General features: G+C 48.7%; 1 protein-coding gene across 7 annotated transcripts in view; it reads left to right on the forward strand.

The window, feature by feature from the left end:
- Positions 1-25042, forward strand: part of ANK1 (ankyrin 1) — a 215778-nt gene that overhangs the window by 13141 nt on the left and 177595 nt on the right. Inside the window, exon 2 of one of the 7 annotated variants that reach the window (XM_072763455.1) lies at positions 3672-3896. The exons of the other annotated variants lie outside the window; for them this stretch is intronic. Coding sequence (XP_072619556.1) covers positions 3813-3896 — 84 coding nt within the window. The 5' untranslated portion in view covers positions 3672-3812. The remainder of the gene's footprint in view (positions 1-3671; positions 3897-25042) is intronic. 7 annotated transcript variants of the gene reach the window in all.

Consider the following 25042-nt stretch of genomic DNA (forward strand, 5'->3'; position numbering starts at 1 on the left):
GAGCATGAATTCAGGAGGCAGAGCACCTTCTATTTTCAGTGCAAGGTGACTGGATCTGTCACACGCAGAGTTGCTTTCAAGGTCATGAGCAAAGCGAGGCTCCTCCCCACCATGGAGCTTGGGGGAGTCCAGGAGGCCCTGACTCCAATGGGGGAGGGGGCTCAAGCAGCTCTTGCTGCCTGCATTTTCCTGGAAAGCAGACTCAGGCAAACCCACGGCCCAAAGAACAGGCAATTTGCTGTTGGATACACGGTGTGGTTTGCCAGATAATCATGGCTTTTTAAAGATTCCCTTTTAGAGATGAATTGCACATTTTTAGAAAATCCCAGCTTCATCACTGACTGAGTTTCCAAGGAGTCAGTATTATCAGGAGAGGTCAGTACTCCAGTACACCAGCCCTAACTGAAATTCTTTTTTGATTTCAGACTGTGTCCCAGTGGCCCAGTCCTTCTCTCAGAAAGACAGGGCTCACTGGTTTTAATGGAAGCCCCAAGCACTTGAGAACCTGTCATGTTTTCTCCAGTGGCTGCTTGGCTGGGGTTGCAGAGAGGCAGGAGAGCACTGTCCCTGTACAGAGTCAGCCAGTCCAGGCTGTCGTTGAACTGGAACCTTCTCCAGGGGTCACGTCTTTTGGCAGATGAGCCCCTGAATATTCAAGCCTCAGAGAGCCCCAGGAGCAGGGTCACCAGTGCGTCATGGACAGTTGTTACACAGGGCACCGCCTGCATTATTTCACTTGTCCTGCGAAGTGCAGAGCAACCTTCCCATTTCACACAGGAGGACAGTGAGGCTCAGGAAGATTAAGTGCGTTCACACTGCTAGTGAGCGCTGGAGCTGGGGCTGGGATGTTGGACATGTCTCTCTAAAGTCCTGGCTTTTTATTTTTATTTATTTATTTGTTAAGGTTTTTTTTTTTAAGACTTTATTTATTTATTCATGAGAGACACACAGGGAGAGGCAGAGATACAGGCAGAGGGAGAAGCAGGCTCCCTGCAGGGACCCTGATGCAGAACTCCATCCCAGGATCCCAGGATCATGCCCTGAGCCAAAGGCGTCAGACGCTCAACCACTGAGCCACCCAGTTGCGGTGCCCCAAGTCCTGGTTTTTATAACAAGCAGGTGGTGGCCGATGTGAGGGTTGCAGATCAGCTCATGTCTTCTGTTTTTCTCATCTGTCTATTGCCTGCCCGGCTTCCAGTAGAACAGTGGGGCCCAGCCTTTGCAGGGTACTCCCTCCACTGAAGCAGAGAGAGGAAGGCAAGGGGGTACATCTGGCCTGCATACACCCGAGGGGCTGGCCAGTTGACAGGGGAAGACCTTGGAGGGCTCAGGAAGGTTAAGTAGCCTGCCCGAGGTCATACATCTGATCAGAGCGAGGGTGACGTTCACACCAGCTACCTAATTTGGAAACCACCTCCCTGCTCTGGAGCCACTCTGAGGATCAGGCCAGATGAAAGTAAGTGTGCCTCAGGGGAGGATGCTGGGCACGGAAGTGAAAGCCCGGCGCTCTGTGAAAACTCTGCGTAGCCCTTCCTTTGACTCTAAGATAAAACACCCCCTGCCCCCCAGCCCCCCAGCCCTCCATAGTCCCCCAAAAGCGCTGGGGAAGAGAAGGCGGTCATTCCCCAGGACAGAGCCCACACAGCAGAAATGGGCCTGGTGATGGAGACATGGACGTGAGGTAGAGAGAGGTGAGGATGTAGACGGAGGTGTAGACACAGACACAGATACAGGTGCAGAGAGAGAGACCTAGGGCTACAGATGGACACAGGGATACAGATGACAGACACACCAGGCAGTGCACAACTAGTGCCATAAAATGGTAACGTGAGGATCTCAGGATGCTGGTCCTGACTCTGCCCCTCGGGAATTGGCTGGGTGACCTTGGGAAAATCACTTCACCTCTCTGGGTGTCTGTTCTCTCACCTGTAGAGTAGAGGGCCAGGAGTGGGCTTGCTGATACAGCAGATTGGAAGGGACCTTGGAGATCTCACACTCCATCCCCTTCCCCGGGGGGAGCTGCACTGCAGAGAACGGAAATGACTTGTCCAGATCACGCAGCTGTCTTCACTGGCCAAGCAAATACCAGAACCAGCTCTCCAGGCCATGTCTTCTGTGCTTTGGTGAGAAATTACAAGCTATGATTCTTGGAGCACAGTATGGTAGGAGGAACCCAGAGAAGGAAAAGGGGACTGGGGTTCTTCTGCTCCATGGAGAAACAGCCCCACCAAGTAGAGGCGGCCCCACAAGAACACGCAGAAAGTGGATGTACTCCTCTGCGAGGAGGCACAAAAGCCTGAGCCCCCTCCGGGCCTTGTGAAAAGTGATGTGCCCTGGATAGATTATTCCAAACTGGTCCTCGTCCCACTGCCCTAATTAACTCTCTTTGGTGGCATGCGCAGCCCCGGCAATGTTCAGGGCTTGATGCACTGCCAGCCATGGTGTCATGTGTGTCTGTCTGGTGTGGACATGTGTGGTGTCCCACACATCTCTGGCTTTGGAGGCACATTCATCAAATATGACCTGCTTGTTGCCCAGATGGAACCTGAGGCCTGGATCCGGGGGGCTGGCGGGGGGGTGACCTCCCCAAGGCTCCTGGCTGAGCAGGGCCTGAGCCTGACACCTGAGTACTATTTGGATGCAAAGTCTTATTGCCCTTTGAGTGAATGAGTCTGCTTGTCTGTCTGTCTGTCTGTCTGTCTGTCTCTCCTATCTAGCTATCTTGGTTACCTGCTATTATCAATCTTAGATTCCTACTGTTTCACTTTCTTGTGCTTTCTTGAGGAAAGAGGGCATAAGAAAAGCTCCTTTGCAGGTGCACTGCACTCTTCATAGTTGGCCTAAGTCTTCTTTTCAGCTTTACATTCTTCCATCCTTTTCCTCCTTCTCTTCATCTCCTGTAAATAATGTGCTGCTCATTTCTCAAGTACAGCTGCCATGCCCCCAGGCCTTGTTTATATGGGCTATGCTGTATGCGAAGTCTGAAGCACTTGTCCCCTAGGCTACAAAATGAACTTTTATTTATCTTTCAAATCCAGAAAAAATCTCACCCCTTCCAGGAAGCCTTCCTTGACTATTAAGCAGAAATAACCTCTTTTGTGTTGCATTAGCACTGCTAATCTCAGTGTCACAGCTCTAATTGTTTTGTTAAAATCAGAGGTGGGTGAACCTTTACTATAAAAGGCCAGAGAGTCAATATTTTTTAGTCTGTGTTGCAGGTACTCACTCACCTCTGCCCCTGTCACCACAGTAGCGGCCACAGAGTATATACAAACGAATGAGCATGGCTATATTCCAATAAAACTGTATTTATGGACACTGACATTTGAGTGGCATTTTATTTTAGTGTGTTACAAAATGTTATTCTTTTTCCCCCTCCATGACTCAAAAATGCAAAAATCATTCGTAGCTTGTGGAAGGTATACAAACACTGCAGCAGGCTGGATCTGACCCGTGGGTACTGCGTGCCAATGCCAGTGAAATGCTTGTTTTCCTTGTTAAATTGTGCAGAGTGTAGCTGGTCGTCTCTGCCTCCCCAAAACCTGTTGGTTACAATGAATGAATCTGATGATGTTCATGAAACAGATATACACGGAATAACAATTCTTAACTTTTTAAACAAGTCTTTGAGGGAGGGAGGCCGATCAGACACTGCTGTTCCTATTTTACAGGCAAGACAACTGAGGCTGTAGGACCCTGTGCCCTGGGAGAGCCTCAGGGCTGTCGGTGTGCCTTTGGTCCTAGAGGAGCTGCTCTGATGGCTGAGCCCTGCTTAGCTGCTGAGGGAAGCTCTGCGGAGCTGGGCCAGCAGGATGCTCAGCTGCTGGATGCAGCAGGAGCCAACCAGGAGCATGTCTGTCGGCTGTGAAGAGAGAAACAATCTGGTGCCTGGCTGGGTAAGAGGCCTGTGTCGGAATGGTTTGGTTTCCTTCTGCCTCTCTCAGGCACCGAGCTCACGGAATGGGAGGCAGCAGTGTCTGTTCTGGTGAGGGGGAATTGTTACACAGAGCTGAAATTAGATGTTTTGTTTGAATTATGTTCATCTGACTTAATTTCTGAGGAATGTCACTGTTCTTCAGAAATCCAAGCACCCTGAGGGGCTTGGTGAGCACTCGCGATCCTTGGAGCTGTGCCATGCTTCCCCTTTCCCAGCACCTCCACCCTCCTGAGCCACTGGTCTCCCAGAACAAGACTCAGCAGGGCGGTGGTCCCAGGGGCATGATCCCCGTTGTTCTGGATGAGGCAGCCCAAGCTCCGGGTGGAGGCTTCCATTCCCCAGGTCACATCAGCTCACACCAGGTCACACAGGTCTGATCTAGGGGGTTTCTGTTCTACTAGGGCTATCGCTTTAAAATGTTAGCCCCCCGCCCCCCTTTATTGAGGCTGGCTTCTTGTGCAGACAACTAGTGCAGTGGCACAGGCCCTGTTCTTAGAAGGAACTTGTGCTTCTTTTAATGCTCTGCTATGACTATTGTGAAGTTGCTTATTTTGCTGGGGCTGCCTGGGTGGCTCGGTCAGTTAAGCATCTGACTCTTGGTTTCAGCTCAGGTCATGATCTCAGGGTTGTGGGATTGAGCCCCATGTCAGGCTCCATGCTCTGCAGGGAATCTGCTTAAGATTCTCTCTCTCCCTCTCCCTCTCCCTCTGGCCCTCCCCCTTCTCGCGCTTTCTAAATAATAAATGAATAAATAAAATCTTTTAAAAAATTATTCATCATTTTTTAATACCACATTCTCATTTTGCACTGGGCTATGCAAATTGTGTAGCCAGGCCTGGCCATAAGATTGTCTTCATAGGCTAGCGCTTGTATTTTTCTATTTAATTAACCTTGGGTGTGAGTTGATCTTGGCCTTGGCAGCTGGGATATCCACAGGTGCTTTTTTTTTTTTTTTCTAAATAACTGCCCCCAAACCTGTCTGAAGGTGAGATTCCACGTGGCCCCTGTTGAAAGGCCAGCAGGTCAGCCTTCAGCTCCTCTTCCTTTCACCTTTTCCTTTGGGCTGCAGGCAGCGGTGTGTCCAGGTGCATGCAGGGGTCGTTTCTCACGTCAGAGGCAAGGTTGAAGATGCCAGAAGTGCCCCTATCCTGTCTGTGGCTGAAGCGGTACCCAATCTTTGGGTACCATCTTCCCAGCAGGATGAAGAATTCAGAGCTACTCCTACTCCCCAGGTCTGGTGCAGACTAAATTCTCTATTCATTTTTGTCTTTGTTGCAGATGGCATTTGGGATTATTTTATAGGTCTCAGAATGTGTTTAAAGGGAGTGGGGCTCTAGTACTGCTTTTGGACTCTGCACCTTCCAGAATGCTAGTTTATATGCTTTCCGTGGACCGTGTTTACCAGGGGTCCTGATATATGGGCCACCGACTGCTGTGGCACATGTGGGAAGGGCCTGGCCTATGTTCTGTTCCTCAGACACACCTAAAGTGTCCCACTTGGGGCTCTTGGCCTCAAGTTTTCTCTATCTTCACTGTTCTCTCCGGAGCTGGCGGGCTCCTTTTCATCTGTCTCAGCTCGCCCTTTGTCTACATAACCCCACACTAGCTGCCTACCCACTCTCTCTGTCACATCATTGTTTTTGTCTTCATTATATAGAATTATCCTATTTCTGGTTTATTATCTGTCTCCCCCTGTCTGCATTAAGAAATAAATTCTATGAGAACAGGGAACTTGTCTATTTCATTCACTACTCTATTTCCAGCATCTAGAAGAATCCATGGCACACAGTAGGTGCTTTGTAAGTATATATTGAACAAAATGATGAATTTTCACCACACTCTTATAAGTTAGGCACCATTAGCCTCACTTAATAGATGGGGACATTGAGATCCTAGAACAATTCAGTGACTTGCCCAAAGTCTCAACGTTTAGCAAGGAGGGTTTTTGCTGGGTCTGCAGCATAGTTGTGTCACCAGGACCAAGCTCTGCTGCCTCTTGTGACCCTGCTTTCTGCCCCAGCCTGGAGTCCAGGGGTCAGGAGGGTGTTTGTCAGCTTCTACAGCTGTCCCCTGCCTGCTAGTTGCTTTTCTGGGGTCCTTCTATGACAGTGTGGAAGCTCCAGACCATATTTCTATTTATCTAAAAAATCGGACACAGAAATGATTTTGATTTGCAAAATTTTAAACTTTGGAAATCTTTGGTGGAATCATTCCACTAAATCACATTTAGTTTTACCTTGATTGAATGGTCTTTATTGAAAAGAAAAAAAAAAGCCTGTATGAACCCTGATGGATCATTCCAGTAAACATGAGCTATCCTAAGCAAAACTGCTTGGAAAGGTTACAAATGTACAGCAATATGAGGGATTATCACTACCCAACAGAAATGCTGTCTTTGTTTTCTCATAAAATCAATTAATCCAGTGAAAATCGGGTAAGGGGATTTTGGAGGCTTCCCTTTGCATTCTTCAGCATTGAGGATGAAAGTGAAGCCTTTTCATGGTGTAAAGGAAAGTGCAGAGGTTTTGGTGTCACGCCTTGGCCCAATACAAGCCTCAGTTTTCTTACCTGTAAAATAGGTCCTCAATCCCTTCTCAACATCTCTGTGTGGCAGCAGGGTTGGAAGGCGATATTAAATGCTCCCCCCACCCCATGTGCATGCTCAAGGCCAGCCCCTTTCCTCAGTGGGGCCAGGGCCATGGGCACAGCAGGTGGCACTGCAGGCAGAAATGGGGTGTGAAGATGAGACAGCTGGCTGGGGGACAGGGTGGAAGGGAGACAGAGGGTAGGCAGGTCAGAGGCGCATCCTGGCTTTGGTCAGCAACACCGTCGTTGACCCTAATAGGCAAGCCTGCCAGCCGTACAGTGCTGCACCCACCCCTCCCTTGCAGGTGAGATCAGAATCCAGAATCTTCTCTGGGTGCCCGCAGACACTCTGAGGCCTGGGGGCCAGGTGGGGGCCGGTGGGTTGCTCACAGCCCGCGGGAAGATTGCTTCTGCGGTGGCCAGAGACGAGAGGGAGGCTCCTGCCAGGGCGGGAAGGACCCCCAAGGGCAGGAAGGACACCCAAGGGCATGAGGCTCAGCACATGTGTGCATGAATGTGAGCTGGGCTCGATCCCCCAAGGGGAGCTCCGAGAAAAGGAGGCCCAGGAGGTGCCCTTGGGCCTCGCTCCTCTCACCTGGGGGCCTCCCAGTCACTGAGACTTGCAACATCAAGTCATCTGAGAGCACAGCAAACAGAACAAAGAAGGATGCTGCTACAGCCCCCTGAAAGGAAGGGTGCCCGGGGCTGGGGGTGTGTGCATCCGTCCTGGTCCTGGCAAGTGCGTGTTTTCTGGCCTGAGGATCGTGCTGCCCAAGTGCTTTGGGAGCGAGGGCAGTGGCCTGATATTCGGTGGGCAGTTGTTGAAGTCCTGGCCCAGCAAAGTGAGGATGACATAGGAAGCATCTACGGCTGTGTGTACAGATGTGTCTGCCTACTGAAGCCGAGTGGCCCCGTGGAAAGAGCGGGGATTTTGGAGCTGGATGGATCTGGGATCCAGTCTGGGTTCCACTTGGTCAGGTCTCCTGTAGCTTTTCTCTTCTCACCTTGTTGGTTCTCTAGTGTCAACATCTAGGCCATGCATCTAAGGCATGGTGTTGAGAGACCAGTCGTCTGTGTCTCAAGGGCTTCCAGGCACTCAGAACACAGGATTCCTGTCTGCATCCTTGAGGACCCTTTCTGGGTGTTACCCAAACCCCATTCTTTTTTTTTTTTTTTAAAGATTTTATTTATTTATTCATGACAGACACACAGAGAGAGACACAGAGACACAGGCAGAGGGAGAAGCAGGCTCCATGCAGGGAGACTCAGTCCTGGGTCTCCAGGATCACGCCCTGGGCTGAAGGTGGCGCTAAACTGCTGGGTCACTGGGGCTGCCTGCCTAACCCCCATTCTTAAGTGGAGGCCTCTTAGCTGGGACCTGACCCTGGGAGCCTGGCATGATTGACACTGTGTGCCAGGGAGCTGCAGGGTCTGAGCTTCTGGGCAGCTGTGGCCTGGAGGGGCAGGAGAGGAGGGCTTGGTGTTAAGGAGAGGTGAGAGAAAAGGCGGGAAGAGAGGAGCCTGGTCATCCCCCTATCCCTTGTAGCCCAATTCTGTGTCCCCCGAATCCACCATCCGAGGCTCCATACATAGACTGAAGTAGATTGTCCTGGGTCCCCTGGATGAAAGATGCCTCCTCTCTGGACCACTGTGGACTCCCACCAGCCTGGCCTAAGAGTCTTGTACCTGGGATGAAGCTTTTCATCTCATAGTTAGACATCTGCGGTTAAACTGCCCCCCGGAGGGTCCATCATACTGGAGAAACTGGAAGTTTAAAGGCAGGAAGTCATGACAGTGATGGGAAAGCGGAGGGAGATGAGGCCAGGGCCAGAAAGCAAAAGTCTCAGTTTCTTTTTGCCAGGGCTGAAGAATGGAGCAGCTATGACAGAGGTATTCTAGGGCCTTCTCTGTGCTAGGATAGTCAGGGGGTGATAAAGGTCTTTGTTGTCATGGCCTGTGAGCCTGCCTGGAGATAAAGGGAGGTAAAGGGGGGAAGGCAGCAGGAGCCTGGTCTGTCATGCCCCCTCTGGGACAGTCTGGGAGAGACGCACTCAGGGGCACTGCACGGGGTGCGCTGAAATTTGGGAAACTCCTAGTTTGTCAAAAACTTCTTACCCTAACTCATTGGCATTTTCCTGGGCCTAGTGCAACCCTTGTAATTAAATTAATTTAGGAGAAACAAATAATTATGGCTGTGAGCAAAATAAGACCTGAAAGAATGGCCTTTCCAAGTGTCTGATCCTTAACAGACACTTAAGTGGCACCGGGCCTTTCTCTAAAAGCAGCCATGGGCCACTCCATTTCTGCAGAAGCAGCAGTTTATTTATTTTTTATTTTTTAAAGATTATTTATTTATTTATTCATGAGAGATCGAGAGAGAGAGGCAGAGACACAGGCAGAGGGAGAAGCAGGATCCATGCAGGGAGCCTGACATGGGACTTGATCCTGGGTCTCCAGGATCACGCCCTGGGCTGAAGGCAGGCCCTAAACTGCTGAGCCACCCGGGGCTGCCCAGAAGCAGCAGTTTAATGAAAGGGTTCCCTGGACAGTTCAGGGTGCATTTCCTATGACTCATCCTCCCCTACCTGCAGCTGCCCTACCACTTACCCAAGCGATGTACCCAAACCTGAGCTGTTTCAGGCTCTACCCTCCCTGTTTTGTGTCAACGGGTGTCTTAGTACACGCACACCTGTGTGTGTGTCTCTGTGTGTGTGTGTGTGTGTAGGGAGAAGGTGTTGATGTCGAGCTTGGCTGGATCTACTTGGCTCCTATAGTAACACATCCAGCCAAGGTCTCTGGCCATGCTCTTTCTGCTACCGCTTGGCTCAGCATATGAAGCAGAGGCAGTGTGGTTGCTGAGCTGGTGATCTCTTTCCCTAAAAAGACGTGAAGTGCTTCAGGAAGAGGTGAGTGCAGCGTATAGGGCCCTGAGGTCTGGTTCTGCTCAGCTTGAATCAGGCAAGGCACAGGGCTCCACCCTAGAGCTGCCCACCTGGTAGGGGTGCCTCCCATCCCTAGAACTACCAGTGAACCAACGGACGGACGTCTGCCCCTTTGCAGAAGTCTGAGCCATCTTAGTTAATTTAATCCCCTCTGGGGGGATCGTGATTCCCACATGCATTTTGGAATAAGGCCAGCTTGGAGGCAAACCTGGCCTCTACCACTTGTAACCATGGGCCAGTTAACCTCTCTACGTCTCAGTTTCTTATCTGCAAGATGGGGATGGGACTAATAATGCCTGTCTTGTCATATCACTGTGGGGATTAAGTGAGACGGTGAATGTAAACCTGGCTGGTTCATGGAGAGTGTCAGGGTATAACTCCTGGACTTGGTGTTATCATCCTAATTTTACAAATTGGAAAATAAGCCCTGGAGAGAGAAATTATCCCAAAGAGAGAGTGGCATTGCCAGGATGTGGTGGATCAAATAGAACTTTAAAAAACCCTTCTTATGAGGAGGTGCTTAACGCATGGTCAGAGACGACGGTATTAAATGAAACTTTAATAGGAGGCAGCGGGGAAGAAAAGTTAGTCATTTATTTTTTTACAGACAAAATCAATCAACTCTTTAAAATATGATAGTGATTTTTTTTCCCCAAAGGAAATAAACTACAATGGACCAAGGAAGTCCTTGGGTAGAAGGAACAGTTGCAGAACACAAAGCTCTTTTTGCATTGATGGTTTGGACACCACCCCCCCCCCCCCCCCGCCCCAGTGCAAGTGTGTGCTCACTGGACAGATCTCTCTTCAGGAGAAGAGAACTGAGACTTTCACACTGTGTCTTCATATACCTGTGGAACCTGTGGTTCTTCCACAAAATCTCTGCCTTTGTCACCAGAGACGTGGGCCCTCAGGGCCCTCAGAGCTGAGGGTGGGTCTCAGAGGAGGATGGGTTCTGAGATGTGGGGTCTTGGTGATCCTCAGGTCAGGGTAGTGGGAGCCATGTGGGAAGGGAGAGCCCACTGGTGTCTTAAGGACATTGCAGAGGAAGACCTGGGCAGACTCCTATCTCTGAGAGGCTTTAGTAAGGCTTCCTACACGTAATTCACTTTGTTTTTAAATCTTGACCTCCCTTTAGAATCCAGGTTGAGGAGTTTGAAGTGAGCGTCCCCCACTCCCCGCCCCCACCCTGGCTTGCACATCAGGTATGCTGATCACACATCTGCAGCTGGATGTGCCTCTGTGGCTCTCAGGCCTGTGACCCTGGGCCTTGGCTCTCACTGTTGTCTTTACCTAGAATGACTTCCAGAAGTATGGCTTCGTTAGTAGGGAAATAGGATTCAGAATCTGAGCTAGATTAGAATCCTGGCTTCTGATCACTCCCTGTGTGGCTTCTAGCACATCGTTGAACTTCTTTGGACCCACGTCTCTTTCTCTCCGCAGTATGGGGGGTAACAGCATTGGAGCAGTAGTGGGGATAATGTGCATGGAGGGCTGGGTCCATGCCTGGCATGCAGCAGTGATGGGCAGGGCAGGCTGTGGCTTGGAGGGGCCGTGCTCAGGCCCAAGGAGGACACACTGCTTGGACTACTGTGTCCAGGCTGTGCTTGGGGAGCCCTGAAGCCCCAGGGGTCAGTTTCTTCATGCCCATGGAGATGTTTAACATGAAGTCATCTTGCAGCTTCCTTTTGGGGGAAGGGTTTTATGACTAAGACTACTGATCAGCCTGGGCAATGCTAGGCTTGTCAGTTTCTGAAATATTAAAAACTCTTTTGAGTGAGTTAGACCGAAGTGATGACAGCAGCTTATAAATAATAAACCCAGCAGGGGCTGCTGAAGCCCTGTCATCTGGAGCATGGGGGCCTCTCCTCCAAGCCAGGGTCGTTGAAAGAGCCTTCCAGAGCTGCCTGCACTGGGCTTTCCCAGATCTGTGGATGCTGGGCAAGTGCAGCCTCCACCCCTGGCTCCTTGGCAGCTGCCATGGCTCCGTGAAGCCTCACAGATTTTGGACACAGGTGCTCACAGATGCATGGCATACTAGCTTCCTGGCGCTGCCCTAACTTGGAGCTACGACAAGGGTGGTTCGATGACAGAAGACTGATCATCTTGTAGTTCTGGAGGCTGAGAGTCTGAGATCGAGGTGTCAGCATGGTTGCTTCCTCAGGAGAGCTCTGAGGGAGACTCTGCTCCAGGCCTCTTTGCTGGCTTCTAGTGGCTTCCTCACCATCTTTTGTGTTTCTTGGTTTCTAGATGCCTCAGGGGAGATCAGGGGATCTCTGCCTTCAAGTTCACATGGTGTTTACATCTCTGAGTTTCTGGGTCTCTTAATTCCCCTTTGTAGAGGCCAGTGGTCATATTAGATTAGAGCCCACCCTATTGACCTCATTTACCTTCATAATCTCTGTAAAGATCCTGTTTTGCAATAAGGTCACATTCTACTGTATTGGAGGGTACGACTTCAAGGTCTTGTTTTTTAGGTGATGGGGACAAACAATTCAACCCATAACCTGTGGGTAGGCATGTGCCCAACGTGTGTGCCTGAAGGGTACCAAGCTGTGGCCAGTGGCCCCCAGAAACCCTTGACTATCCTTGGAGGGGGCTCTGCACTCTGGAATCTCCGGACTCTCAGAGCTGTTAAGGCCTCCTCTCATTTACCAAGGAGGAAACACTTTCTGAGAGGGGGAGCCCCTGTGGCAGAACACCGGCTGCCTGTTTCCCAGGCCAGGGATCCCAGGGTTCCCTGGGGAATGGTTAAGTACGAGCCCATATATTTCCCAGGCAGAGGAAGGGAAGAGAAGGTGGGAGGAAACATCCAGTTTGTTCCAGATACTTTCATATCTCATTTCATTTTTATGGGAACACCTGTGCTGGATATGAGCATTCATTCCTATTTTTCCCTTTTCTTTTGTTGTGGGAAAATATACATAACATCAAAGTGACTGTCTTACCCATTTTTAAGTGTACAATTTAAGTACCTTCTTGTTGTGTACCCATCACCACAACCATCCACAGAACTCTTCATCTTGCATACTGAACTCTGCCCCCATTAGACAATAATACGCCGTTCTCCTCCCCCAAGTCCTCCGACAAGCACCATTCTACTGTCCATCTCTGTGGATTGACTCCTCCAGTTACTTCTTAGAAGTGGCATCCTACAGTGAATTTGTCTTTTGCGTCTGCCTTATGCCTCCTAGTAGAATGTCCTCAAGGGTGTCCATGTTGTAGCATGTGTCAGACTTCCCTTCCTTTTCAAGGCGGAGTAATAATCCATCACAAGTACACACCACATCTTGCTTATTCATTCTTTCGTTGAAGGACGCATAGGTTTCTTCCACATTTTGGCTGTTGTGGACGCTGCTGTGTGATGGCATACAAACACCTGTTCAAGTCCTTGCTTTCAGTTCCTTTATGTACCCAGAAGTGAGATTGCTGGACCATATGGTATTTCTATTTTTAATTTTTGAAGAACTACTATACTGTTTTCCACACCATTCCCACCGGCAGTGCACGAGGGTTCTGTTTTTTCCACATCCTGGCCAACACTTGTTGTTTTCTGCTTTTTTGACAGTAGCCATCTGAATGGGTGTGAGGTACTATCTGGTTGTACTTTTGATTTGCATTTCCCTAGTAATTAGTGAGTTGAGCATCTTTTCATATGCTCATTGGCCATATTCATGTATCTTCTTTGGAGAAATGTCTCTTCAATTCTTTTGCCTATTTTTAAATTGGGCTCTTTGTTTTTTGTTATTGAGTTTCCATTCTTATTTTAATGACAAGAAAATCAAGGCTCTGAGAAGTCAGGAAACTGGTCAGAGATTGCTCTGCCCAGCTAGTGGTAGAACTGGAGTCAGGACTCCAGGCAGTCCACATAAAGCTCTCTCTTTTTCACTTCCCACTGTGTGCTGCCTCTGCAGTGACTGCTTGTACCCGATGATTGGTTGGAAAGAGGGGAAGATGAGCAAGTCAAATCAATAAGGATTTGCTGAAGTACCTACCCAACCCTACCTAGATTCCATGGGCAGGTCAGGAAAGCATATATATGTCCCTCACTGTTTGCAACTTTGTTGGGGAGAGAAGATTCAGACTCAGAAATGGACCAGAGAACAATATAAGAGTTATGTAAAGGTCCATATTGGTGTGAGTGGACAAGTAGGGATCTGGACTGAAGTTCCTGGAGAGAGAATAATGACTGCTGGGAGCCTTTTCCACTGGTCCCCCACCTGGCAGGAGGGGCTGGCTTTTATGGGTATGTGGTCTGGGAGAAGAAAGATGGACATGGAGACTGCAGAGAGGCCCACTTTTTGAGGACGGTGAGTAGATGGAGCATGAGTTTGCAGGACAGTGAGTAGATGGAGCATGAGTTTGCAGGACAGTGAGAGAATGGGATGGGAAGAGACAGATAAACCACATGATCACATAAGAGCTAAGAGGGCTGGGGAGCAGCCTGTCCTTGATTCTGGAAGGAGTTCTTAACCAAGTGGAGGCATTGACTCACTGCCCCCAGCTGTGCCCTTCCCATGTGCACACTGGGATGCAGAAAGGGTGCTTATGTTAGAGAATCATCCATACGATCAAAAGCCGTGCAGGTGTGAATGTGGGCTGCTGCTGCTGAAGCCTAGGCATCCAGCTCAGGTGTGTGGCCAGCTCACACCTGCCCCCCTTTTCCAGCTCAGCTCTGGAGGTAGGGGGGATCAGAACTTATTTCATTGGCTTTCTCTAGGACTTGTGTCTGTTCATCATCCCAAGAAATGGGCTAAAGGCCACATGCTTCTCTGGGCCCTGGCAGCCTTGCTGAAGACCTATAATTTCTCGTGTAGCTCTTTCCATGACCCATGCAACTAGGGGTTTGCGAAAGGCTAGTGGTATTGTGGGGCTGAGAATCCCCAGGGAACAGCAGCGAAAGCACAAGGAACTCTTTAGGATGGAAGTGACACACATGTCCCCTGGGCCTAGCTCAGGGCAGGACATGTGGTTGGAACTCAGTCCATGTGGTTCAAGTGAATAAAGGTGAGTCAGTGATGGAGAAGGTGATTCTGACTTGTCTTTGGAAGGGACTGAGGGCAGATTCTCATAAAGAATGGCCCTCCAAATCTGGACTTTGTCAGCAGCTGCTTTCTTCTTCCTCGTCCTCATGCATGTAATCTCAGGGTCATTTGGTAACCAGGCCTCAAAGGTTTGGGGTGACTCCCCTTGTCTGGCTAGATCTCTTGGCTTTCTCCTTTAATGCTGGCCATGAAGAGATGACCCTCTTGTGCCTGTGCTTGTGTTTCTTACAGTACACTCTTTGGACAACTGTACCCTCGTGGTCTAGATCTCTGTTAATAGAGTCCTGCCCTCCTCAGCCAATTGAGTTGGATTCTCTGGGGTTGGACTTCAAAAATCTTTTGTTTTTAAGATTTTATTTGTTTATTTGAGAGAGAGAGAGAGCGCAAGTGAGAGTGAGTGAGTTCACTCGTGTGAGTGGGGGAGGGGCAGAAGGAGAGGGAGGAGCAGACCCCTCCCTCCAACCCCATTGAGTGGGGACCCTGATGCAGGGCTCCATCCCAGGACTCTGGAATCATGACCTGACTCAAAGGCAGACGCTTAACCCACCAAGCAGCCCAGATGCTCTAAGAACCCTTTTTTTGATCCTCTCTTCTTAGGTGAGTCTTCTGTACACTGAAGTTTGGGAGCTACTGCCCTCAGACCAACATTATTGAAAAATTATTGAATGTTTAGACTTGTAGCAATATGGAAAATGCGTGTAACTCCTAGTTTCGATGTTGACTGAGTGTCAGCTTTTATGATGTGTAGTGTCACCAAATCAGAATCTTGTGTGAGCTGACTGGGGCCTACACAGCATCCATGTGTTAGAAGGCGCCCCCAGGTTCTGTAGGTGCAGCTTCCACAAGTTCTGGGCTACATTCCAACGTAGGGCAGTACTTCTGAGCAGGGTCCTTCTCTTCCTTCGGTCAATGCGCAGGGCCCATGGTAGATGGCACAGCCCCTGGCACCCGCCTCAGAACTACTGAATCAGGATCTTTAGGGGGAGGGGTCTTCACATGTGCATTTTCAGCAAGATCCCTGGTGAGTCTTCTGCTTAGCAAAGTTCCAGAACAACAACCTTCACCTCCCTGCCTGAGACCTCAAGGATGCCATCTGGGAGTTGGGGTGGGGGGGCTCCTGCTGGGTCTTGAGATCTGGAGGGAGCTGGGGAATAGTCTTGTCCAACCACACAGTTTTCAAGATCAAGAAGAGCTTATTTCCTGGCATCTCCCACCGTGATCATGCGCTGCTTTCTCAGCACATGAAGACTCACAGGGAAGCCACCATGTATTTAGCGTCTCTTGTGTTTGTGTCATGCCTGTGCTGAGCACTTTGCTCCTGCCGCCTCATTTCTGTCTCTAAAGAACATGAAATGTGGAGCTCCCTGGGTGGCTCAGTGGTTGAGCATCTGCCTTTGGCTCAGGTCCTGATCCCTGGGTCCTGGGATTGAGTCTCATCGGGCTCCCTGCTCAGTAGGGAGTCTGCTTCTTCTCCCTGCATCCCTCTCCCCAACTCATGCTCTTTCTCTCTGAAATAAATAAGTAAAATCTTGAAAGAAAGAAAGAAAGAAAGAAAGAAAGAAAGAAAGAAAGAAAGAAAGAAAGAAAGAGAGAAAGGAAAAGAAAGAAAAGAAAAGAAAAGAAAAGAAAAGAAAAGAAAAGAAAAGAAAAGAAAAGAAAAGAAAAGAAAAAGAAAATGTTTTTGGTCAATATTTCCCTGCCCTTTAGATCAGGACATGCTTCACTGGAGTGCTGAAGTCCCGGCCATTCCTGTTCCTTCTCCCCTGTCTGATCTGGGGCTGCCCCATCCCTTTGCCTTCTGTAAATAGGTCTTGGGTGAAATTCCTTCCATCTGAAGGTTTGAAGGGCCATCATCAGTTTTTGTTCCGGGGACTTCACTCTGCTCCCGCCAAACTTTCTAAGCTCTTTAAAAATTATTTTGAATAGAACAGTTTTGATACAGCATTTCCTCACTTCAGGCTTTAGTGAAGTTTGTAAATAGTCAATCAGACCAGGCTCAATATCTTGGGGCCAATGATTTAAGATTCCTACCAGATGATGTGTTGGAAGAGATTCCCAGGTTCGTTTCTTAATTATTCACAAGATGTATAACGTTATAAATCACCTACAAGATGATAATAAGTGTTGTGAATGTTTCTGGTGAGGTTTTGTGCCTTGTCTGGAGCCCACATTCAGGCCTTGCACTTTTGGATGGTCCCCAAGAGGACAAACCCTGCCTAAGTAGTTGTCCATCATCTTGGGATGGTGGTTCTGAATGGGATTCTCCCTGCTTGCCCACCAGGGGCTGTTTGGCAAAGTCTAGATACATTTAGGTCATTGTGACTAGCAGGAAGCCTATTCCTGACAGCCGTTGGGCAGAGGCCGGGTGCTGCTAAGCCTCCTCCTACCACGCACAGGCCAGCCCCCCATGGAAGACTTATCTGGCCTCAGTGTCAGCAGGGATGTGGTTAGGGAGCCCTCTTTTAGAACTCCCACCACTGCTGTGCTCATCAAAATCTGCTTTGAAATATCATTTGCCCATTCAGAAGTATCTGCAGAGCTTCAACTATGTGCCCAGTCCTGGGCTGGGAGTTGGGGATACCCAGATGAGAATCACTGGCATTTCAACAAAAACATACACAGTTGAGTGGGGTGATGAAAAAGAAAACCAAGCAGCATCATGATGGAGTTGTACCAAGCTTCTTGGGGCACAGAAGAGGCTGTCACCTAGCCTGGGAGCCAGGCAGGCTCCCCTGAGGAGGCGGTGCTTGCATAGAATCCTCCAGCAGAAGTAGGAGAGATGGATGGCTGCAGGGTGGAGGCAGGGCGCTCCAGGCAGGAGGAGCAGCATATGTAGAGGCCTGGAGAGAGGACAGGGCCTGTTTGGTCACTGCAAAGCATTTGCTAGAATGGAGAGCAGCAAGAGCACAGCATTGCCATGTCCAGAACCCCCTTTTCAGAAGCTTTGTTCTTTAGGCCTGGCTTTTAGCATTTAAAGAGATTTTTGTTGATGTTATAATTTCAGCTGGATGCCACAGGAAACAGGCATCCACTTGGCTCTCAAGTGGCTTATTTATGGGAAAACATCTTCTCCCTCTGCAGTACTTCACGGCCTCCCTGAAACTGCCTCCTTCCACAGGACAAGCCTTTCACGAGACAAGAAGACAGAAGAGATGATCAGACATGTGCCAGCTTCGCCCTTTTCTCAGAGATCCTTGTCCTCAGAGGTCTCTTTCTAGGGCCACTTAAGGAGTTCTCAGCAGCTGGCACTGAGGCTGCTTCTCCCGGGGCTGGGGTCTATCCTCCCTCGTGCTAGGAATCCATCCACTAGTAAGATGGATGCTGGGATGGACAACACTATGTGGTTTCACAAAAGCTTCAATAGAAATTACGGTATGACCCAGCGATCCCGCTTCTGGGTTCACACCCAAAAGAATCCAAAGGAGGGCTCCTATTCACTCATGTATGGTGAAAGTGTGGCCAAGGCTCAAGGTCCATCAATGGGTGGGTGGATACACCAATTGTATTCAGCCTTAAAAAGGAAGGAAGATCTGACCCACGCTGCAGCTAGATGAACCTTGAGGATATTGTGCTGAGTCTAATAAGCCAGACACAACAGGACCAACCCCATGTGATTCCAACTAGATGAGATACCCAGAGCACTTACATTCAGAGAAGTGGGGTGCCAGGGCCAGGAGCTAGGGGGAAGGGGGACTAGGCACAAGTTCCCTTTCTGGCGAATCCAGCCTGAGGTGCCGGGGGTTCCTGGCTGTGGGAGCTGGGAGGGCCTGGATGTGGCCCCGAGGAGGAAGGGCTGGGCCAGAGCCGTGATTCTGGGAGATGGGGATACGTTGATCATAGCCAGCAGTAAGGGAAGAAGCCATTCATTTATTTCTTCAGTCTGTGTTTGCTGAGTCCCAGCTCTGGGTCTCATGACAGGCATAGCAGAGTGCAGACTCTCACTTTGTACGTGCTCACCTGAGATCTGCGGGGGGCCTTGCGTGGGCCAGCCCAGCCCACACAAGGCCCCCCGCTGGGAGTCAGGATGGAGGGGCCCCAGCTCAGCCCAGAACAGGCCCTGCAGACACAGATGCTTCAAGGGGATTGTCAATTTTAGACAGTTACTCAAAGTCCCTCCTGAGACTCGCTCAGACGAGGTAGGCCTGGTGTACCCACAGGGTCAGCAGAGCCCCTGAAAATGTGGGGTTTATGGCAACTCACTTAGCGGCTCCTTCATAATAATGAGATATTGTTCCTATAAAAGAGTAAAATCCTATGGGGCTCTCGGCCAAGTTTCTAATGTTTTAATCTATGGAGTGAAATCTGCTCACCTTCCCAATCACGGTGTTCAGTTGCCTTGTGAGTTGGGACTTTTTGCCAAGACTAAAATGGAACGTTTGCTGAAGCTAATGCTAACTCAGCCGTTTGAGCTCATGAAGCCACGCTGGATGCATCAGGCTGCCTGTGTTCATCGGGCTGGAGCTTGGGGGTTCCTGAGAGGCCAGATGATCTCAGGAACACAGCCCCAACCACAGATGCGGCTGCTCACATTCGGAGAGCTCACGGGCCCGCTGCAGGCAGGTGGGCAGCTCTGGGGACGATGTCCTGGGTCCCTGAGGGCGCACACCTTCCCGAAGGGCTTGCCCACTGAGGGAGGATTGTCTTCTTGTCATCTTGCTATCCAGCAGATCCACACTCCCTGCTAGAGACTCCCTTTCCTGCAGGGGAGAGGCCAAGCTGCTCAGGCTGCAGAATATTCACTAGGAAACACTCCCCACATTGGGCTCCTGTGTAGGTAGCTGTGCTCTGGAGTCAGGGGACCCTGGGAGAAGACGGAGAGAGAGTGCACAGGTCTGCAGTCCTGGATCGCTCTGCACACACTTCTGCGCCTGAGTGCTCCGTGACTGACCATCGTTCCATTGATGAGCTGGTCCCAGTGATTGTTTTCCCCTCAGGCTTCACCCTCTCTGTGCTAATCTCTCTGCGGGGCTGAATGTTCCTTAAATTCTTCCATTTATGTTATTTATGGTGCAATAACTTTGGCAGGAGCAGTTGCAGTTTGCCGTCGTGGACAACGCTGGCCGAGCATCACCAGCCAGGAAAGCCTGCCCTCCAATGCTGGCTGATTTTGTGGCAGCCAGGAGCTGTGGGTGGAGGGGCCACGGAGGATTAGGCAGGTGCCTTCGGAGCCACGGCAGCTGACTGGCTCCAACGGCTCTGTGCACACAGCTCGCTGCTGCTGAGGAGATGGGCCACCACCCCGTGTGACCGCTGACCAGTGTCCAGGCATTTAAAGAAGGAAACCGTAGCACAGGTTTTTCCATATATAACCCGATGGGAAAATATACTATTCCATTTGGCTTCTGTAGGAAATGGCATCTGAATTTAAAGCAAGCACTGAACATGGAGCCAACTCATTCTCTGTACCTAATGTTATGTAATCAGAGCCAACTATGACTGACCTCTCGAGGTTTTCAGTCCCTGAAAGAAAGAATGGCCTGAAAGAAAGAATGTTTGCTCTTCCAGGAGGCAGGAGACCTCAGCTCTGGGCTCCAGCTCACCTCTTACAACTCATATGACATTTGTCAGGCACTTTTCTGGGTCTCAGTTGCTCTACCTGCAAAAGGGTTAATAATCCCTCATTGACCGGGGTAATGCTCAGAATATTTATCAACTAGTCTGGCCAGGGCCTTAAGCCACCCAAAGCTAAGATTCTATGAATGTTATCAAAAGCAAATGATGTTAATGTTCATTTTATATATATATATATATATATATATATATATGTATATATGTATATATATATATTAAGATTTTATTTATTTATTCATGAGAGACACACACACAAAAAAAAAAAAAAAAAAAAAAAGAGAGACACACACAGAGAGAGGCAGAGACACAGGCAGAGGGAGAAGCAGGCTCCATGCAGGGAGCCTGATGTGGGACTCGATCCAGGGTCTCCAGGATCACACCCTGGGCTGAAGGTGGTGCTAAACCGCTAAGCCACTGGGGCTGCCCAATGTTCATTATATATTAATATGCATAGGGGCATCTGGTTGGCACAGTGGTTGAGCATCTGCCTTCGGCTCAGGTCGTGATCCCGGCGTCCTGGGATCAAGTCCTGCATCAGGCTCCCTGCATGGAGCCTGCTTCTCCCTCTGTCTATGTCTCTGCCTCTCTCTGTGTGTCTCTCATGAATAAATAAATAAAATCTTTTTAAAAACATGCCTAATAAAATATGTGTATTAATATGCATTAACATATCAAGTTACTAAGCAGAACATATTGTATTATTTCATTTTGATCAGAAAATAAATCTTTGCATACCAAAAATGCCTGGCAGGACAGTCACCAAGTTGTATATACTTTTGAAATTACCTTTAGTTGGTGAGATTATGGTTTTTCTAAGAAGGTTTGCTAACAAAGTAAAATGTGAGTTTCTATTAAGATTTAGCAAGGAAAGCAGTACTCCAACCCAGGAAGAGGCTGAGAAACCCCCTTACACTCCTGTCCTTCTAGATGCCAGTCGTTGAACATATCCTCTGCATGACTGTCTGTCTGGAGGGTGTAGGCCTGGCTGTCTCTGATGGACTCATGGTAGACCATGAAGGTCCTGGTTCATGGTAGACCATGAACACAGAGTCCTGGAGATGAGAGAAGAAAGGCACCAATAAGAGCTAACGGCTGAGTCAGCTGCAGAGTAAAGACTCTCAACCAGGCTTCTTCTTCTATAGTGGAGCCCTAAAGTGATGTTACTAAAATGTGTTCCATGGTGTTCTACCAAAAAACAAAGCTGTCCGACACTCAAAACAAGTCTAGCATTACTTTTTTAAGTAGATTTTAAAATTTTTTATTTATTCATGAGATACACGGAGAGAGGCAGAGACACAAGTAGAAGGAGAAGCAGGCTCCATGCAGGAAGCCCGATGTGGGACTCAATCCCAGGACCCCAGGATCATAACCTCAGCCAAAGGCAGATATGCAACCACTGTGCCACCCAGGTATCCCAAGTCTGGGATTTCTTTACTGCAGGACGTGGTGCCTTTACTCTATGTGTTGCAAATGTACCATAGAGGTTATATTCTGCAGTGTTCCCAAACACTTTGACCATGAACCCTTTAACGGTGGAGCATGTGCTTGTACTAGTTTCCATGGAATACACTTTGGGAAATGCTACTTTCTAGGATTATGTGAAAGATTCCCATCAAACTCTGCATCCTGTAAAACATGATCATTAATCTCATTGGAAGGAGAGCTTTATCCAATGCACGTGATTGTTGAGCTGCTTGAGAAGTGACTCCAACCAAGGATCGGTTTGTGTTTCCCAGGAATACATACCCCAGACTGCCCTCCTCCTCAGCTGTGCTCAAGACCCTGGCTCCTGTTGATGTTTTCCTCAGACTGTGGTTCGGGGGATCTTGCTAGTATTTCACTCACTCCTGCCAGGGTTTCCAGGATGAAGCATTCTGAGGTTGTTAAAATGGCAGAGGGTTTTCTGGAAGCAGCACTTGCTCTGTCCGTTAACTCTTTGAGGATATTTGCTTCACTTCCAGAGCTTTTCTTGGCAGCATTGCAGCCTGGTTTCGGAGATCTGTTCATTTGATCTTGTTGTTACTCTAGGCACATGAGGAGAGGTACCCTGAGAGCCTGCTTCAGCCCTTCCAGCTTCTCATTTGGCCACCATGGCAACCCCAAGAGGGGTTCTCCACGTCCTGGAGAATGTTCTTACTTGGTCAGTGTCCCCCCCTTCTTTGAAAGATATGTCTACCTTAAGAGCCACAATTCCTCTCGAATGCTTTTTCAGTTCTAGACACTGTCCTGGGAATGTTCCCAGTATTAATCCACCCATCAGTCGTCTGAGGTACGTACTTTTCTTACTCCCATTTTGCAGGTGAGGAACCTGAGGATCGGAGAGGTTAAGTTACTTGCTCATGGCCCACAGCTAGAGTTTCCACCACAACCCAGGGCCTGAAGTAAGGTCCTAGCATCCGAGTGCCTCATGAATGCATTCTCAGGGGTTCATTGTTTTGTATGGGCTACGCCCTTTTACAAAGGGTGTTTGATTTGTCCTAGACTATTCCTTGACTGTCCCATTTCCTTAGATAGGGCTGAGACGGGCCCTTTATAAATCAGGGTGCTTTTTCCTGTGAACCCCAGCAATGGAGCTGATCTAAGCCCTGGTGAGATTGCACTGCTCTCTCAGAGGCAGCATCCAGGCAGAGCAGGACAATCCAACGTGGAGCATAAATCTTGAGCTATTCTTGGCCTGCAAAGACAAGATTTTAATGATCTGGCTCCTCTGGGCTTTGGACTTAGCAGAATGTTAAAAGTGTCCATCTAGAATATAAGCTTCCCACTGCCCTCCCCTGCCCTCGTTGTCTCCTCCCTCTTCTATATCATAAATGTTTGAGCAGATTCTGTCTGTCTCTGTCTTATTTGCTGATGGTAGGTGTTAGGAGGGAGGTGTTCTTGCTCCAGATCCTTCTCTCTGACCAACTGTACCTCCTCATTTTCCTTTGTTTGTGAGATGAAGTCCTTGGTGGCAGAGGTCAATCAGAGGCTTGGCAGTTTCCTAGAGAATCTGGACTGAGGACACCTCTATTCTTCTAGTTGTTTGGCAACTAGGGATCAAAGTCACCTGTGAAACTGCCTTTTTGTTCTTTTGGCAACCAACGAGCCCCTGCTTGGACTTGTCATGCTCTAGGTCCTTAGAAGTAGGGAGACAGGCAGTTTATAACCCTGTGCTTGAGACACTGCACAGTTTCATTCCTGGCAACATTAGCCAAGGAAGAGATCAATCAATCAATAAGCATTTATTGAGCACTGTAGCTGTCAAAAAAAGTAGCCACTAAAGCAATATGAATTTAAGAAACTCAACTCTTGTCAGGCAGCCAAGCCCCAAGCAAATTCCTGTAGGTGCTGTTGGAACCCATTGCCTTCCTACTTCTCAGCTCAGGAGAGCTCACTTTCCCATTGTGTGCCCAGGTCTGCTCCGTGGTTCTAGGTTCTACTGACACATTTTGGGGCCTCAGAGACCCCTATGTGGGACCACCCAGGTCTGTCCTCTTTGAATGGATAACTGATTCCCTTGATTTCCTGTTCAGTGTCCTTCTCCCCTAGGGCCCTATCTTTGAACATGGTGGTGTCAGTAATGACAGTGGGCTAGGTTGATGGGACCCTCTCTGCTCCTATTCCTGTTCTCACTCCTTCCCTTCCTTCCTGTCCCAAATTCTCTCCATTCTTCAGTGCCCATCATTCACCCTCCTCTGGAAGCCTCCTCCATTACCCCACATGAGTAATGAGGATGGCCTTAATTCATTAAATGCTCTGTAAATTGCTAGGCATTTTACATACACGTGTCATTTCATCCACATAGCAACCTTGTGAAGTAGGTTTTATTGTTGTTCTTTGCTTTTTCAAACAAAGAGACTAAGATGAACTTGCCCTGTTCTTCATAGATGATGAGTAGAAGGACCAGAATTCAAAGCCAGATCTGCCTGACATCTGAGCCCAGGTTCTTGATCACCAAACCCTCAGATGCTCCTCAACATCTACACTCATTGACTGGATGACTTACCTGGCATTCAGTATCCATGACCTGTGTCTTTACTTTTTGTGGGATTTGCTCATTTCTCCAGGGGGACCCCAAACAACTTGAGGAACATCCCCCACTACCTCCCCTGGGGCTCACACATAGGAAGATGTGCTAAACAAACGTTTCTTGCCGGATAATTTAGGTGTTACCCTCTTGGCTGGGTGGTTTTTTAACAGAGCCCATCGATGTCTTAGCACAAAGGAGTGAGTCACAGAGGTGAATCAAAGTATCGCGGGATAAGAAGCTTTCTTGGGGAGTCTACCCATCTTTATTAAGGGAAAAGAAAAAAGAGGGAAGGACAATGAAATAATAGTTATTAAGCAGCAAAGCACAATGCATAGCAATCACTTTCACACATTGGCTGAGAACTCCATGAGGTAGTATCATCATTCTTGTTTCTCAAATGAAAAAATGATACTCAGAGAGATTGACTTTGTCAAGGGCACAGCTACTAAGTGAAGAACTGGGACAAACCCAGGTTCTTCTAATCATAACCTGTGTAGCTTCCAATCTGCATAAAGTCTCTCTTTTCTCATTTCTAAGGCACATTTAGGCAAAAGATTTAAAACAACTCTCATTGGTGGTAACATTAGAGGCACAGCCATGGTTAGAAGACCGGAACAAAAGGCTTAAAGCTGTCATTGCTATCAGGGATTATTAACCTAGAATTTCTGGACCCTAGAGATTCTACAAATAGCTCTCAAGAAGTTCCCTTGAAATTGAAAGCAAAAAGTGTGTTTATGTGTGTTTTTCCCTAGGAGAAGGGGAGGGACCGTAGCTTTCATCAGTTTCTCAAAGGTGTCCATTGACTCAGAAAGAGATTAGGGCTTCCAATTTAGAGAGACAGAAAAGAGATTCCTGTAGGAAATTTCATCCATAGACTTCTCATGGAGGAGGCTTTGTGCTGTGTTGTTGATGTTAGAATTTCACATACATTCAGGAGGGAATCAGAGTCAGAAGA

Source organism: Vulpes vulpes, chromosome 7, assembly GCF_048418805.1.
Source record: "Vulpes vulpes isolate BD-2025 chromosome 7, VulVul3, whole genome shotgun sequence".
Lineage (NCBI taxonomy): Eukaryota > Metazoa > Chordata > Mammalia > Carnivora > Canidae > Vulpes > Vulpes vulpes.